This window comes from Myxocyprinus asiaticus, chromosome 43 (assembly GCF_019703515.2).
Source record: "Myxocyprinus asiaticus isolate MX2 ecotype Aquarium Trade chromosome 43, UBuf_Myxa_2, whole genome shotgun sequence".
Taxonomy (NCBI): Eukaryota; Metazoa; Chordata; class Actinopteri; order Cypriniformes; family Catostomidae; genus Myxocyprinus; species Myxocyprinus asiaticus.
In genome coordinates this window covers 1,524,319-1,541,465 of record NC_059386.1, presented here as the reverse complement: position 1 = coordinate 1,541,465, position 17,147 = coordinate 1,524,319, and the positions used below count along the sequence as shown (strand labels likewise).

The 17,147-nt window shown below is 42.5% G+C and overlaps 1 protein-coding gene across 8 annotated transcripts in view; it reads right to left on the bottom strand.

Moving 5' to 3' along the window:
- LOC127433365 (PH and SEC7 domain-containing protein 3-like) overlaps positions 1-17,147 on the bottom strand; it is a 204,532-nt gene that overhangs the window by 84,770 nt on the left and 102,615 nt on the right. For 7 of the 8 annotated variants that reach the window (XM_051685198.1, XM_051685202.1, XM_051685201.1 and 4 more), the window contains one exon: positions 7,727-7,918. In XM_051685198.1, the coding sequence (XP_051541158.1) occupies positions 7,727-7,918 (192 nt within the window). The remainder of the gene's footprint in view (positions 1-7,726; positions 7,919-17,147) is intronic. The other variant, XM_051685199.1, reaches the window with a different exon arrangement.

Genomic DNA, 17,147 nt, shown 5'->3' with positions numbered 1-17,147 from the left:
AACCACATTATAGCGACCACAAGGAGGTTAACCCAACGTGACTCTACCCACCATAGCAACTGGGCCAATTGGTTGCTTAGGAAGCCTGACTGGAGTCACTCAGCACGCCCTGGATTCCAACTTGCGACTCCAGGTGTGGTAGTGAGCGTCTTTACTTGCTGAGCTACCCAGGCCCCATGAATAATGTCTCTTTTAATGTTCTTTCTGTTCTTTAGTCAGTTGTTGATATAAGAATAGAAACATTAATTCTAAATCACACATAGCACGGATGCCATTTTACTCTACTCTCTTTATGTTCACTCAACCAAAACAACATTTCCATTCTTCAATTTCTATATACCTATACTAATATATATATACACAGTTGTGCTCAAAAGTTTGCATATCCTGGCAGAAATTGTGACATTTTGGTAATTATATATATATATATATATATATATATATATTATATATACACACACATAAACACACACACATAAACACACACACACACACACACACACACACACACACACACTGATGGCAAAAAGTTTGGAATTATGTACAGATTTTGCTGTTTCAGAAGGAAATTGGTACTTTAATTCACCAAAGTGGCATTCAACTGATCACAAAGTATAGTCAGGACATTACTGATGTAAAAAACAGCACCATCACTATTTGAAAAAAGTCATTTTTGATCAAATCTAGACAGGCCCCATTTCCAGCAGCCATCACACCAACACCTTATCCTTGAGTAATCATGCTAAATTGCTCATTTGGTACTAGAAAATCACTTGCCATTATATCAAACACTGCTGAAAGATATTTGGTTCATTAAATGAAGCTTAACATTGTCTTTGTGTTTGTTTTTGAGTTGCCAAAGTATGCAATAGACTGGCATGTCTTAAGGTCAATATTAGGTCAAAAATGGCAAAAAAGAAACAGATTTCTCTAGAAACTCATCAGTCAATCATTGTTTTGAGGAATGAAGGCAATACAATGATTGAAATTGCCAAAAAACTGAAGATTTCATTCAAAGGTGTACACTACAGTCTTCAAAGACAAAGGACAACTGGCTCTAACAAGGACAGAAAGAGATGTGGAAGGACAGATGTACAACTAAACAAGAGGATAAGTACATCAGAGCCTCTAGTTTGAGAAATAGACAACTCACATGTCCTCAGCTGACAGCTTCATTGAATTCTACCCGCTCAACACCAGTTTCACGTACAACAGTAAAGAGAAGACTCAGGGGTGCAGGACTTATGGGAAGAATTGCAAAGAAAAAGCCACTTTTGAAACAGAAAAACAAAAAGAAAAGGTTAGAGTGGGCAAAGAAACACAGACATTGAACAACAGATAATTGGAAAAGAGTGTTATGGATTTTAACCCCATTGAGCTTTTGTGGCACAGTCTAGCTGATCCGTGAGAAGTGCCCGACAATACAGCCACGTCTATGGCAGATGCTACAGGAAGTGTGGGGTGAAATGTCATCTGAGTATCTGGATAAACTGACAGCTAGAATGCCAAGGATCAGCAAAGCTGTCATTGCTGCACGTGGAGGATTTTTTGATGAGAACTCTTTGAAGTAGTTTGAAGTGAACATTTTTTCAAATATTAATAGTAATTTTTCACGTTATTAATGTCCTGACTATACATTGTGATCAGTTGAATGTCACTTTGGTGAATAAAAGTACCAATTTCTTTCCATAAGAGCAAAATTTGTACATTATTCAAAACCTTTGGCCGCCAGTGTGTAATATATAATATATAATATATATTACACACACACACATATACACACTATATGGCCAAAAGTTTGTGGACACCCCCTTCTAATTAACGAATTTGGTTACTCCATTAAATCCAGTAAAGAACAATCTTAATATTTCTTTAAGTAATGGCTTGGGCTTTGTGTGTTTCCAAAATTGTGGCAACTGTTTGGGGATAGCCCTTTTCTGTTCCAGCATGACAATGCCCCTGTGAACAAAGTGAGGTCCATAAAGAAATGGTTTACTGTGTCTGGCGTGGAAGAAATTGACTGGCCTGCACAAAGCCCACACCTGAACCCCACTGATCCCCTTTGGTGGTGAAGTGGAACAGCAACTGTAAGTCAGGCCCCATCGACCAACATCAGTTCCTGACCTCACTGATAGCCTTGTGTCTGAATGAGAGCAAATCCCTGCAGCCATGTTACTACATTCAGTATAGTGGAAAGCCTTCCCAAAAGAGTGAAGGCTGTTATTACAGCAAAGGGGGAAATTGATGCCTAAGGTTTTGAAATAAAATGTTCATCAAGCACATGTCCGTAAACCGGACTTCACCGTAAACCGGACTTCACATTCCTCAATGCCGACCCGCTGTTTACAAACACGCAAGCGGAGCCCTTTGTCTGGGCAGCACGGCCGCGGAAACGCAGGAGGAAAAGGGGAAACAGAGCCGGCGTTCTCATCAGAGTAAGACGCCGCGCAAATCGACCCCCGCTACCCACTATTCTACTGGCAAATGTTCAGTCTCTGGATAACAAGCTCTGCGAGCTGAAAGCGCGGATCTCTTTCCAACGAGAGACGAGGGACTGCTGCATTATCTGCCTTACGGAAACTTGGATGTCTGCGGAGATTCCAGACTCAGCCATTGAACCCACGGGGTTCTCCATGCTCCGAGCGGACAGAGCGAAAGACCTCTCAGGTAAAACTAGAGGAGGTGGTGTATGTTTTATGATCAACAAATCCTGGTGTGATCAGAGGAACGTACATTCCATCAAGTCTTTCTGTTCTCCTGATCTGGAATTTCTTATGCTTCTGTGTCGACCATTCTGGCTACCGAGGGAATTCACAGCGGTCATTATCACTGCTGTGTACATCCCCCCACAAGCCGACACAGACCGGGCACTCAAGGAACTGTATGGGAGTATAAGTGAGCAGGAAACCGCGCACCCTGAGGCCGCGTTCATTGTGACCGGGGACTTTAATAAAGCCAGTTTAAAATCAGTCGCACCAAAATATCACCAGCACATTAGTTTCAACACACGAGGGAACCGGGTTTTGGACCATTGCTACTCTCCGTTCCGGGATGGCTACAAATCCCTCCCCCGCCCACCATTTGGCAAATCGGACCACTCTTCCATTCTGCTTCTGCCCGCTTACAGGCAGAAATTGAAACAGGAAGCACCCACCCTCAGAACGATCCAGTGCTGGTCGGACCAATCAGACTCTACGCTACAAGACTGTTTTGATCGCACAGACTGGGAGATGTTCCGGTCCGCCTCTGATGACGACATCGAGCTTTACGCTGATAGCGTAATGTGTTTCATCAGAACGTGTGTAGAGGAAGTGATTCCGACCAGAACTGTGCGAATCTATCCGAATCAGAAGCCGTGGATCAATAGCGATGTTCGCGCGGCACTTAATGTGCGGACCTCCGCTTTTAATTCCGGGAACGCGGAGGAGCATAAACAAGCCAGTTATGCCCTCCGAAAAACTATCAAAACAGCAAAACGCCAGTACAGGAGCAAGATTGAAGGACAGTTTAACACCACCAACTCTAGAAGCATGTGGCAGGGAATTAACATCATCACGGACTTTAAAGGGAATAAAAACTCCGCCATGAACACCGCTGCCTCTCTACCGGATGAGCTAAATACTTTTTATGCTCGTTTCGAGGGAACTAACACCGCCCTCACGAAGAGAGCTCTCACGGCCGAAGCTACAGAGGTTAGTTCACTCTCCGTCTCTGTAGCGGATGTAACCCTATCCTTCCGACGGGTGAATATCCGCAAAGCCGCGGGTCCAGACGGCATTCCGGGCCGCGTCATCAGAGCGTGCGCGAACCAGCTGGCTGGTGTTTTTACGGACATTTTCAACCTTTCCCTCTCTTTGTCTGTAGTCCCCACATGCTTTAAAACATCCACCATTGTGCCTGTTCCAAAACAATCGAAAATAACTTGTTTAAATGACTGGCGTCCTGTTGCTCTGACCCCCATCATCAGCAAATGTTTTGAGAGACTAATCAGAGATTACATCTGCTCTGTATTACCACTCAATCTTGACCCGCTGCAGTTTGCATACCGCAACAACCGTTCCACTGATGATGCCATTGCATCTACAATACACACTGCTCTCTCCCACCTGGAAAAAAAGAACACTTATGTGAGAATGTTGTTTGTAGACTACAGCTCAGCATTCAACACCATAGTGCCCTCCAAGCTAGATGAGAAACTCCGGGCTCTGGGCTTAAACAGCTCGCTGTGCAGCTGGATCCTGGACTTCCTGTCAAGCAGACGCCAGGTGGTTAGAATAGGCAGCAACATCTCCTCATCACTGACCCTCAACACTGGAGCCCCGCAGGGCTGTGTTCTCAGCCCACTACTGTATTCCCTGTACACACATGACTGTGTGGCAACACATAACTCCAATGCCATCATTAAGTTTGCTGATGACACGACGGTGGTAGGTCTGATCACTGACAATGATGAAACAGCCTACAGAGAGGAGGTGCACACTCTGACACACTGGTGTCAGGAGCACAACCTCTCCCTCAACGTCAGTAAGACAAAGGAGCTTGTGGTGGACTTCAGAAGAAAAGACAGAGAACACAGTCCAATCACCATCAATGGAGCACCAGTGGAGAGAGTCAGCAGCTTCAAGTTCCTGGGTGTCCACATCACTGAGGAACTCACATGGTCCGTCCACACTGAAGTCATTGTGAAGAAGGCTCATCAGCGCCTCTTCTTCCTGAGACGGCTGAGGAAGTTTGGAATGAACCGCCACATCCTCACACGGTTCTACACCTGCACTGTGGAGAGCATCCTGACTGGCTGTATCTCCGCCTGGTACAGCAATAGCACCGCCCACAACCGCAAAGCACTGCAAAGGGTGGTGCGAACTGCCAGACACATCATCGGAGGTGAGCTTCCCTCCCTCCAGGAAATATATACAAGGCGGTGTGTGAAAAAAGCTCGGAGGATCATCAGAGACTCCAGCCACCCGAGCCATGGGCTGTTCTCACTGCTACCATCAGGTAGGCGGTATCGCAGCATCAGGACCCGCACCAGCCGACTCCATGATAGCTTCTTCCCCCAAGCAATCAGACTTCTGAACTCTTGATCTCCCACGATCAAAATACATCAGCCCTGCACTTTATTACTCTTTTATCTCACACCGGACTGTCATAAATTATATTACTGTTATTATATTATGTCTCTCTTAACAACTGACTATCAACCGACAGCCTGAATGTCAATACAGTACAATACTGTACATTTAGTATCTATATAGTAAAAAACAAAAAAAACAAAAACAGCATATTGTATACTGTACAGTGTATGTTATTATTTGTATATTGTTGAGTGTAATTATGTGTATAACAGATGTTTAAATTGTGTTGTGTTAATTTGATGTTTTAAGTTGAGTGTAATTATGTATAACAGATGTTTAAATTGCGTTGTGTTAATTTGATGTTATTGTAAATTGGTATATGTCTCATCACTGTCACGACTGCTATGTTGATCGGAACTGCACCCAAGAATTTCACACACCATTGCACTTGTGTATATGGCTGTGTGACAATAAAGTGATTTGATTTGATTTGATTTGATGTCCACAAACTTTTGGCCATATAGTGTAATATATATTTATTATACACACACACACACACACACACACACACACACGCACACTGACAGTTGAAGTCAGAAGTTTACATACACTTAGGTTGAAGTCATTAAAATCCATTTAACCACTCCACAGATTCCATATTAGCAAACTATAGTTTTAGCAAGTCGTTTAGGACATCTACTTTGTGCATGACAGTAGTAATCTTTCCAACAATTGCTTACAGACAGATTTGTTCACTTTTAATTGACTATATCACAATTCCAGTGGGTCAGAAGTTTACATTCACTAAGTTAACTGGGCCTTTAAACAGCTTGGAAAATTCCAGCAATTAGCTTCTGATAAGCTTGGTGTACCTGTGGATGTATTTTAAGACCTACCTTCAAACTCAGTGCCTCTTTGCTTGGCATCATGGGAAAATCAAAAGAAATCAGCCAAGACCTCAGAAAAAAAAAATTGTGCACCTCCACAAGTCTGGTTCATCCTTGGGAGCAATTTTCAAACACCTGAAGGTACAACGTTCATCTGTACAAACAATAGTATGCAAATATAACCACCATGGGACCACGCAGCCATCATACCGCTCGGGAAGGAGATGCATTCTGTCTCCTAGAGATGAATGTATTTTGGTGCGCAAAGTGCAAATCAATCCCTGAACAACAGCAAAGGACATTGTGAAGATGCTGGAGGAAACAGGTAGACAAGTATCTATATCCACAGTAAAACGAGTCCTATATCGACATAACCTGAAAGGCTGCTCAGCAAGGAAGAAGCCACTGCTCCAAAACCACCTTAAAAAAGTCAGACTACAATTTGCAAGTGCATATGGGGACAAAGATCTTACATTTCTGGAGAAATTTCCTCTGGTCTGATGAAACAAAAAAATGGAACTGTTTGGTTATAATGACCATCATTATGTTTGGAGGAAAAAGGGTGAGGCTTGCAAGCCGAAGAACACCATCCCAACCGTGAAGCATGGGGGTGGCAGCATTATGTTGTGGGGGTGCTTTGCTGCAGGAGGGATTGGTGCACTTCACAAAATAGCTGGCATCATGAGGAAGGAAAATTATGTGGATATATTGAAGCACCATCTCAAAACAAATGGGTCTTCCAAATGGTCACTGACCCCAAGCATACCTCCAAAGTTGTGGAAAAAGTGACTTAAGGACATCAAAGTCAAGGTATTGGAGTGGCCATCACAAAGCCCTGACCTCAATCCGATAGAAAATTTGTGGGCAGAACTGAAAAAGCGTGTGTGAGCAAGGAGGCCTTCAAACCTGACTCAGTTACACCAGTTCTGTCTGGAGGAATGGGACAAAATTCCAGCAACTTATTGTGAGAAGCTTGTGGAAGGCTACCCAAAAAGTTTGACCCAAGTTAAATAATTTAAAGGCAATGCTACCTAATACTAAGAAAGTGTATGTAAACTTCTGACCCACTGGGAATGTGATGAAAGAAATAAAAGCTGAAAGAAATAATTCTCTCTACTATTATTCTGACATTTCACATTCTTAAAATAAAGTAGTGATCCTAACTGACCTAAGACAGGGAATGTTTTCTACGATTAAATGTCAGGAATTGAGTTTAAATCTATTTGGCTAAGGTGCATGTAAACTTCTGACTTCAACTGTACATAGTATTTGTTAGAAAAAAAATAGTAGCCTAAACACATTTAAAAACTACAACTGCATTTTCTTTTTACAAATGTACATTTTTTCCACAGCGGTGTGTTATTGTAGTATCAGCAATATAAGATTTACAGGCCCCTAAACAACACTTGAAAAAAATAAATAAAGAGGGGCAAAGAACAAATGAATCGTCAGGTTTTTCCTGCAAATGCAATTTCGGGCTGCCAAAGCGAATTTAATGAGATTAATCTCACGTTCAGCTAAGTAAGCTTTTCATCTGAAAAGCCCACTTGCGTGACTGAAGCCTGGTTTTCGTGCGAGTGTGGTGTCGGTTGACGAGAAGACAATGAAAAAAATGAAGACATATGAGAGTTTAATCTGGTTTAACTGCTCTTCAAGATCAGATACAAAGTTAAAGGCAAGTGTTTTCAGATTTCTCTCAGGTAGGTGTGTGTAACAGGTTTGAAACAAAGGCTCAAGGAAATGAATTTATGGCTGAATACTCACTTCTTGCCCAGATGTTTGGCAACGTCCGAGCGGCGGAAGCCCTCCAGGTGGTAGAGGCGTCTGGCTAGGCGTCGGGCGGATTCCTGATCGCTGCGGCTGCCATTGTGAAGAACATCTGTGTCTTTAAGACATTCCTCTGAGTCCATGTCCAAGTCCCAGTCTGACAGCACGTCCTTCAGCCCCACATCACTGCTGCACAACACAAGAGAGCCAGTGTCAGTCTTTAAAGTCAACTATTTCATTTCTTAAAGCATGTTCAAAATATCAAAATATTATGACTTGCCGATTAATGACTTGATCAATTGCCCATAAATAAAGTCCTGCCCTTATTTTTTTCTCATTGAATATCCAGATGGGGGGCATGTTCAGAAAACCTGTTTAAAAACTGTCATTATTTTTGCAATTCTATTTGGCGACACACTAGTGTGCAGAAAAAACAAACTTCACCTTTACATACAGTAAATATGGTGATCATTCACTACTATGGTATGTGTGTTTCTTCAACTTCAAGCTCTTTTGATGTACCAGATTTCAACTTTTTTCTTTTTGTTAAATGAAGTTCACATTAAAACAGACTATTTCAGACTAACAGGCCTTCATCATTTATTTTTGGTCATTTCAAAAGCCTTTTACTTGTGTAAAAGGTTGACTGTTTTAGTCTTGTCCCAGAATCAGACTTTCAATAGTAAACTATGAAAATTCATTATGAAAATATAAAATATTACATTTTTAAAACTATGATCATCTGAACAAAGTTAAAATAAACAAACCATTTCAATGTTTTTTGTGATTTCTTTACATTTTTCAAAAATTACGATCACACCAAACAATTTTCCCCAAATACGTTTTTTCAAAAGAAGAGCAGACAAAAGTACTAGTGAAGGGCATGCTTGAGATGAAATGAGACAAAATAAAGAAAAACAATCAAGGGAAATATCACTTGTGAGCAGAAGATTTATACCCAGCGTCATTCCGAATCAAGCTGTTATTTTGCTAATTATGTAAAAAGTGTGAAAATATTTGTGTGTTTAAGATGCATAAAATGTTAGCAATGAAATTAACCTTAGCAATACAAAGGATGGTACCACAACAGTAATTTTTTGCATGGGAAAGCTCAATGTATCGATAGGCCGATACATCACACAATTTAATATAGTAAATAACCTAAACACAAAATTGCTATAATAATAATAATAATAACAACTCTTATTTAGCACTATATTTACTCAATTTCACACAAAACTTTTTTTTACAAAGAATCTAAAAAAATAAGATTATATTTTAAATGATCGACAGCAGTTTCTTCAGATTTCTGTTTAGTCATCAAATTTTAATAATTAATTTGCCCATGAAGAAATTTTTCATATATTATGAAGAAGGAAATAACAGTACACACAGTAGTCCAGCAACCATGGATGGCATGTGCGCATTAACAATCGCATTTACTCAAAAATTCAGAATCAAATCAATTGTACATACAGTGATAGTGAATAAGACATTTACGCATAGCACACGCGAAGCGCTTTTACCTTACAGTTGCGCTCACAAGAATCTCCTGACAGTTTAAACAGCCTGGATCGCCTACTTGGATTGTCACGGACTGACCGTCATGATTTGTGAATCAGAGGAACTTTTGATCCTGATCCTGAAGATTTTGATTCTGGCTGATAGAATACACGCTTCAGTGGAAGATATTAGATGAGCGCTTGACGAGAAGAAAACGCTGGATGTTCGTGAATGACATCCATTTTAATCAAAGTATAACATTCTCATTATAGGATTGTTCTCATAGGAAAGTCGACGTCCGGAGAACATCGACATTCAAAGGAAAACAACGAAGGCTTGAATCCGAGCACTGACATCCCCTGCCAGCCCTTGGCACAGGTGCATGCATAACAATACCAAAACACTTCTCTTTGAAATATAACAAAGTTTATTTATGCAGTAATATCAATTAATAATCAATACAATGCAGTCAATAAACTTCCGACTTCCAACTACAAACTAAACAGTAACATGATTAGATATGGTAACAAATAAGCCTATAATACATGAGAGGTGGGCATATGTGTGTGTGTGTGTGTGTAAGGAGAGAAGGAGGGCACAAAATGGCGGTCTTGGCTCTCATGGAGAGTACATCATGCGAGGTTTCCGGCCAGAGAATGTGGCCACGAATGTGGGCGGAGAGACTGGTTAATGGCGTCTGCCCGTTTAACGCGTCTCCGCTGGTACGATAACTTAGGGACAAAGCTGGGCTCTATCGTCAAGTTATCTGTTCACCAAATGTATGTGCGGGTATGTTTGTGAGGGGTCGTGTGTGTGTGTGTGTGCAGTTAGTATGAGAGAGAGAACAACCGAAGCCGGTTTAGCAATCGTGGGAAAGACGGCAAACGTTAGTTTTATTACTCAGAGACGTTGGTTCTTTAAACTCAGTGTGCCGGTCTCACCCACGATGACGGAAATGCACAAACAGCCCAACGTGGTTAGACGACAACACAGCAAATCTCATTTGTGGTAACAGTAAGTTACAGAAATACCTTGAGGATTATTAGCAGCAATGAGCGGACTCAGCGGTCTGTAAACTGTACAAACAACAACCTTGTTACACAAGAATAACACACTATAATAATCTATCTCATCCCAGACGTAAACCTCTTACTTGAGTCATGTAAGGATGCAGGTAGAGTGTGTGTTCATCTGTTGTATGACTCTAACTTGGTTGCTCTGTCATGTATTCCCTGTGTTTTGCTTAGACTTGTATTTTGAAATTCTTGTTTAGTTCCCTGTTCCTGTTAATTTTGTAGTCCTTTGTAGTTTCTTTTCATGATTGGTTTTCCCCTGATTGTTTTCCCCAGGTGTTCCTCGTTTACTTGTTTGCCCATTTGTATTTAAGCCCTTGTTTCCCCTGGTTTCTTTGTCAGTCTTCACATTCTGTGCCTGGTTTCCCGTGTTTTGTTACGTTTTATTCAGAGTGCTTTGTTTATCTTTGGTTTCCATTAAAAGCTGCATTTAGATCCTCATTCCTCACCTGCCTCCTCACAGAAAGACTGACCAAGGAATGGATCTAGCAGCTGTCAGAATTCTACTCCTTCAACAAGGGGACCGTCCAGTTGAGGATCATGTCCGTGAGTTTTTAGAGCTGGCAAATGAAGTGCGCTATCCAGACCGCTCTCTGGTGGTTTTCTTCCGGGTCGGTCTGAATAGTGCACTGAGGGAACTGATGCCTCCGGCTGATACTCACTGGACGCTCAGCGAATATGTGGAGAAGGCTCTGGAACTTTGCGGTTCCCATTCTACAGTGGATTATGGTGGGAACCCCGGGCCAAAACCTTTGTCTTCGGCTCCCTTCTCGAAGCCTTCCACGGAACCTGTCTCGAAGCCTTCCACGGCCCCTGTCTCGAAGTTGTATGATCTGTCACTGATGTCGGTGCGTAGGTCCATGAAGACCCTACCTCAAATTGTCTGCGCCCACGCCTGCCACGGCCAACAAGCCAATGCCCACGTCTGCCACGGCCAACGAGCGTACACCCACGCCAGCCACGGCCAACAAGCTAGAAGCCTCATCCATCCCAGAGCCTGCGTTGCCAGCCTCGTCCGTCCCAGAGCCAGCGCTGTCAACTTCAGCCATCCGGAGGAGGAGAAGGAGAAGAAAAGTTTCTGTTCCCAAGTCTCCGCCCATGCCCACGACCACAGAGGTCGTTCCCGAGTCTCCGCCCATGCCCACGACCACAGAGATAGTCTCCCAGTTTCTGCCCATGTTCTCGACCATGGAGGTCGTTCCCAAGTCTCATCCCATGAACACAACCACGGAGGTTGTTCCCGAGTCTCTGCCCATGCCCACGACCACGGAGGTCCTTCCCGAGTCTCTTCCCATGTTCGCGACCACAGAGGTCATTTCCCTTTCATCTAGGACTCTTTATCTCGAGCCTGCCATGACTCCGCCTTCCACGGCTTCACCCCTCGAGCCTGCCACGGCTCCGCCTTCCACAGCTTCACCCCTCGAGCCTGCCACGACTCTGCCCGCTCCCCCAGAGACTGTTCCTCCTGTGGCTCCGCCCACTCTCCCAGAGACGACTCCTACAGCGGCTCCACCGCCTGACCCTGTCCCTGTCCTGCGGCCACCTCCCAGGCCTCCTGACCCAGTCCCCACCTTGAGGTCTCCCTGGTTTCCTGGCCGTCCACCTGATCTGCTCTGGTCTCCTTGGTCTCCTGACCATCCGCCTGATCTGCTCTGATCTGCTCTGGTCTCCTGGCCGTCCGCCTGATCTGCTCTGGTCTCCTGGCCATCCGCCTGATCTGCTCTGGTCTCCTGGCCATCCGCCTGATCTGCTCTGGTCTCCTGGCCATCCGCCTGATCTGCTCTGGTCTCCTTGGTCTCCTGGCCATCCGCCTAATCTGCTCTGGTCTCCTGGCCATCCGCCTGATCTGCTCTGGTCTCCCTGGTCTCCTGGCCCTCCACCTGATCTGCTCTGGTTTCCTTGGTCTCCTGGCCATCCGCCTGATCTGCTCTGGTTTCCTTGGTCTCCTGGCCACCCACCTGATCTGCTCTGGTCTACTTGGTCCTCCGAGCCTGCAGCGTCACCCTGGCTCTCCATCCCTCCAGCTCCGCCTTGGTTCCAAGCCTTCCTGATTTTGCCTTGTTCCTCTGATCCCCTTGAGCCCCTCTGAACTACCTGTTTTCCCCCACACCCCATGGACAATTTGGTTTTTTTGTTTTGTTTTGTTTTGTTTTTGGAGCGTCTGGAATCCGCTCCTTAAAAGGGGGGCTCTGTCACGTATTCCCTGTGTTTTTGCTTAGACTTTTATTTTGAAATTCTTGTTTAGTTCCCCGTTCCTGTTTCCTGTTAATTTTGTAGTCCTTTGTAGTTTCTTTTCATGATTGGTTTTCCCCTGATTGTTTTCCCCAGGTGTTCCTCGTTTCCTTGTTTGCCCATTTGTATTTAAGCCCTTGTTTCCCCTGGTTTCTTTGTCAGTCTTCACATGTGTTGTCACGTTCTGTGCCTGGTTTCCCATGTTTTGTTTCATTTTATTCTGAGTATTTTGTTTATCTTTGGTTTCCATTAAAAGCTGCATTTAGAGCCTCATTCCTCGCCTGCCTCCTCACATGCTCGAAGCTAGGGAGATGACGGGAGGCCGTTTCCTCGCTCTGTCGGCGGGCGGTATGGTGGCTGATTCTCGGCGGGTTGGCGGAGAAATCAGCAAAGTCGACTTGGTTGAAGAAGGAAGATAAATCTTCTTTCTTCACTTCTGCAGACAAAAGGGTGAGACGCAGATTGCTCAGTGGTCTCCTTCAGATCCGTTAGCGTGCTCGTTGGAACATGGAGAAATCTCAGCTCGTCCAGTGAGATGGAGATTGTATGGTCAAAGTTCAGATACGTATGTTACTTCCTTAGGCAATGAGGCTACACCTGGGTGCAGCAGGGCTGCAATTAGACGCAGCTCATACTGTCGCTGGAAACAAGGCTTAGAAGGATCTCAGAGGTTTTATATTCTTAGATGATGTTATGGTTGAGGGACGTGTTCTGTCGTGCGTTTTATCCAATTGGAGTTGAGAGTTAGATCCTTCAGAATTTCACACATAGATGTAAAGTGAGCAAGGCTTGAAGGGATCTGTAGTCTGTTTTGGACTCCCTTTGTTTGACAAATGCCATTTGTGTTATCAGGCTTTGAGTGTTCCTACAGGCTGCAATCAGGCTTTATGACTGTATGTAGGCCTGCCTTTGTCTCCTATCTGAGAACATGAGGCCCAACACAGAAATTAAATGAGGAATAGTTGGATAGATGGTGGATTTGTCAACATGTCGGCCAACAACAAACTAGTTTATCTAGATTTTTTCATAAATGTTTTTTAGGGGTGGTACTTTAATTAGTGTCCTGACAGTGTGCTGTGCTTTAGCCGTTAGAACAGTTTGCACAGTAAAAGCCTGTTTAAATTTGTCCACATTAAAACACTTCTGCTTCAGCCATATACACATTTACACAGACGGCTTTGTCCACTGTGTTGCTTTTTAAGAAATACCTAAATGAAAACTACACGAGAAACAGCTCAGACAAATCAAAAGATCTCCTGTTGTTACAACTATGACATCATCTGAGAAATGTGAGTCCAATCTGTTTGATTTCAGAGCCATCAGCCACTGCAGTATAATACAGACAAACATTTGCTGTGGCATCATGGACAGAGTGTGCAGAAGAGCTATACATTAAACTAATCAAGAGACACAGGACTGATGGAATGAGCCTGATTAAAGAAAGGGTGTTAGATCAAATCTTATCTAAATATCAAGAGCATATATTCAGAGTGTTGAACACAGGTGCAGATGTATGACCATGAAAACTTTATTCATTTAATATTGAGGCTCAATGAGGCAGTTTTAAAAGTGAAGAGTCTGTCCTTATTGTGCATATATTCCAATATTTACAGCATGACTTTACTGAAATCACAACATGTAGGGCAGTACAGCGTAACACTGCCATCTGTTGAGCGTCAGGGCAAAAAACAATCAAAAAAAAAAAAAAAGTTCATGATATTTTTTTAGAAGAAAAAAAACGTCATGAGACTTTCACATTTTCTCCACTGATGTTAATGGGAATCTGTGGAATTCTTTGGAATGGATTTAAACCAGGTTAACAGATCTAACAATAATACACCCTTATTGACAGATGAAAGCAAATTAGCTAAAACATGTATTAAATACGCAAAGGATAAGATGTGTACAACTTTAATTGGTGGGTTTCAAAATCAGTTTTGTTGGTGCAGATTCTGTGTTTACCTGACAATAGGTACTAGTATGGGTGGACGATACAAGCAAAACTTTGTATTACAATATTTGTTGATTTTATATGATATGACACAATATAAAAATTTGGGTTGATATATATCACGATAAAGATATTTTAATATAAAAGTGATTCAAATACTACTAAAAAACTAACGAAAGACTATTCTTCATAAAGTACTGGGGTAAAAGGGAAATTTGTATGGCGTTTTGGGCGAAACCCGCTTCAACACACCCCCAAAGTTGTAGACCGGGGGGGCAACTGCCCATGTCGCCCATGCCTAAATCCACCACTGCTTTATGTGGTTAAAACCCAAAGAAATTTGGCTCTCAATGAGTAAATTTCTCTGAAACCCAGAGACTTTTAGGGCAGAAAAAGCAAGATAAGAAAATCAGTCCAAACACAGAATTTGGACCCCTATTGATGCGTTCTTTAGATGCGAGTTTTGTAGATGTGTATTTTTTCTTAATTTTAGCATCTGTTCTATCCAACCGCCTAAGCCTACGTAACACGTGCATACAAATAGAAATCGCTTTATTGCACACAAAGAGCTCTAAAATACAATTGCAGACTAGCAGCCACAGGTGTTGTATGATGAGTTCGGCTGATACTGCGGATAATGAAACGAGGAGCATGAGAGAGTTGCATCTTTTCTGCATGAGGGATTGAATCATTTACCATATTAATCTACCATTATAACGCTGAATATTATGTATAATAATGCTATCGGGGAATATGATCCTAATGTCAAATGTCATGTCTGACTGGATTCCATCAGTAAATTATTATTATTCAACTGAACAAGCATCCACTTCCAATAAATATATATTTTTAAAGAATATTTAGATGTAATCATGCAATCAATATTATTTTAGAAAAATACAATTTTAATTTAAAATATTTTAAATGTTTGTAATCAGTGACAGTGTGTAAGCAACATACACTATATGGACAAAAGTATTGGGCCACACCTCTTAATCACTGAATTCAGGTGTTTCAGTCCCATGGCCAAAGGTGTATAAAATCAAGCACCTAGCCATGCAGTCTGCCTTTACAAACATTTGTGAAAGAATGGGTCGTTCTAAAGAGCTCACTGAATTCGAGCGTGGTACTATAATAGGATGCCACCGTTGCAACAAGTCAGTTTGGGAAATTTCTTCCCTCCTAGATATTCCATGATCAACTGTAAGTGGTATTATTGCAAAGTAGAAGCGTTTAGGAACCACAGCAACTCAGCCACGAAGTGGCAGACCACGTAAAGTTACAGAGCTGGGTCGCCGAGTGCTGAGGCGCATAGTGCGTAAAAGTCACCAACGCACTGCTGACTCAATAACTGCAGAGTTCCAAACCTCCTCTGGCATTAACATCAGCACAAAAACTGTGCGCCGGGAGCTTCATGACATGGGTTTCCATGGTCGAGCAGCTGTATGCAAGCCTTACATCACCAAGCACGATGCCAAGCATCGGATGGAGTGGTGTAAAGCACGCCGCCACTGGATTCTGGAGCAGTTGAAACGTGTTCTGTGGAGTGACGAATCACGCTTCTCTATCTGGCAGTCTGATGGACGAGTCTGGGTTTGGCAAATGCCAGGAGAATGTTTCCTGCCTGACTGCATTGTGCCAACTGTAAAGTTTGGTGGAGGAGGGATAATGCTATGGGGTTGTTTTTCTGGGGTTGGTCTAGGCCCCTTAGTTCCACTGAAGGGAAATGTTAATGCCTCAGCTTACCAAGACATTTTGGAAAATTCTATGCTTCCAACTTTGTGGAAACAGTTTGGGGAAGGCCCTTTTCTGTTCCAGCATGACTGTAAATATGACTCCATAAAGGCATGGTTGGATGAGTTTGGTGTGGAAGAACTTGACTGGCTTGCACAGAGCCCTGACCTCAACTCTATCGAACACCTTTGAGATGAACTAGAACGGAGATTGTGAGCCAGGCCCTCTCGTCCAACATCAGTGTCTGACCTCACAAATGCTCTTCTGGAAGAATGGGCAAAAATTCCAACGGACACACTCAAATCTTGTAGAAAGCCTTCCCAGAAGAGTGGAAGCTGTTATAGCTGCAAAGGACCAACTCGATATTAATGCTTATGGATTTAGAATGGGATGTCATAAAAACTCCTGTAGGATATAATGTGTAGGTGTCCCAATACTTTTGTCCATATAGTGTACATATCTAACATAATTCTGTATTTTCAGTATGCAGAATTATTGGCTAATATTTTCATTTGGTGTCACCATTGCCCTGTTCTGGGCTGATTTTAATCCCAGTACATCATTTTGAGAACAGCATTTTTAGCTAAATTATAAAGGAAAGAAACTGTTTTGCATATGTCTTTAAATAAAGTGATAATGATAATAAAAAACTTTCAGTCTTACCTTTTCTTCATTCAGGCTTAGTTTTAAGAATTGTGAGCCAAACCTAATCATGAGATGAGTGAATCGTTACACTCATAACTTATGGAGTTATAGGCACTTTAAATTTGGAAAACAACACAAATAAGTGTTTTCCATTTTTGGACTTACACCATTGGCATATAGTGCAACAAGGTCTTTAAATGGGTTTGACAGCACCACAAAAATGTGTGATTTGTTTGTGAATTGGACAGCATTTGTCAATATACTGTATTATTATCTCGTT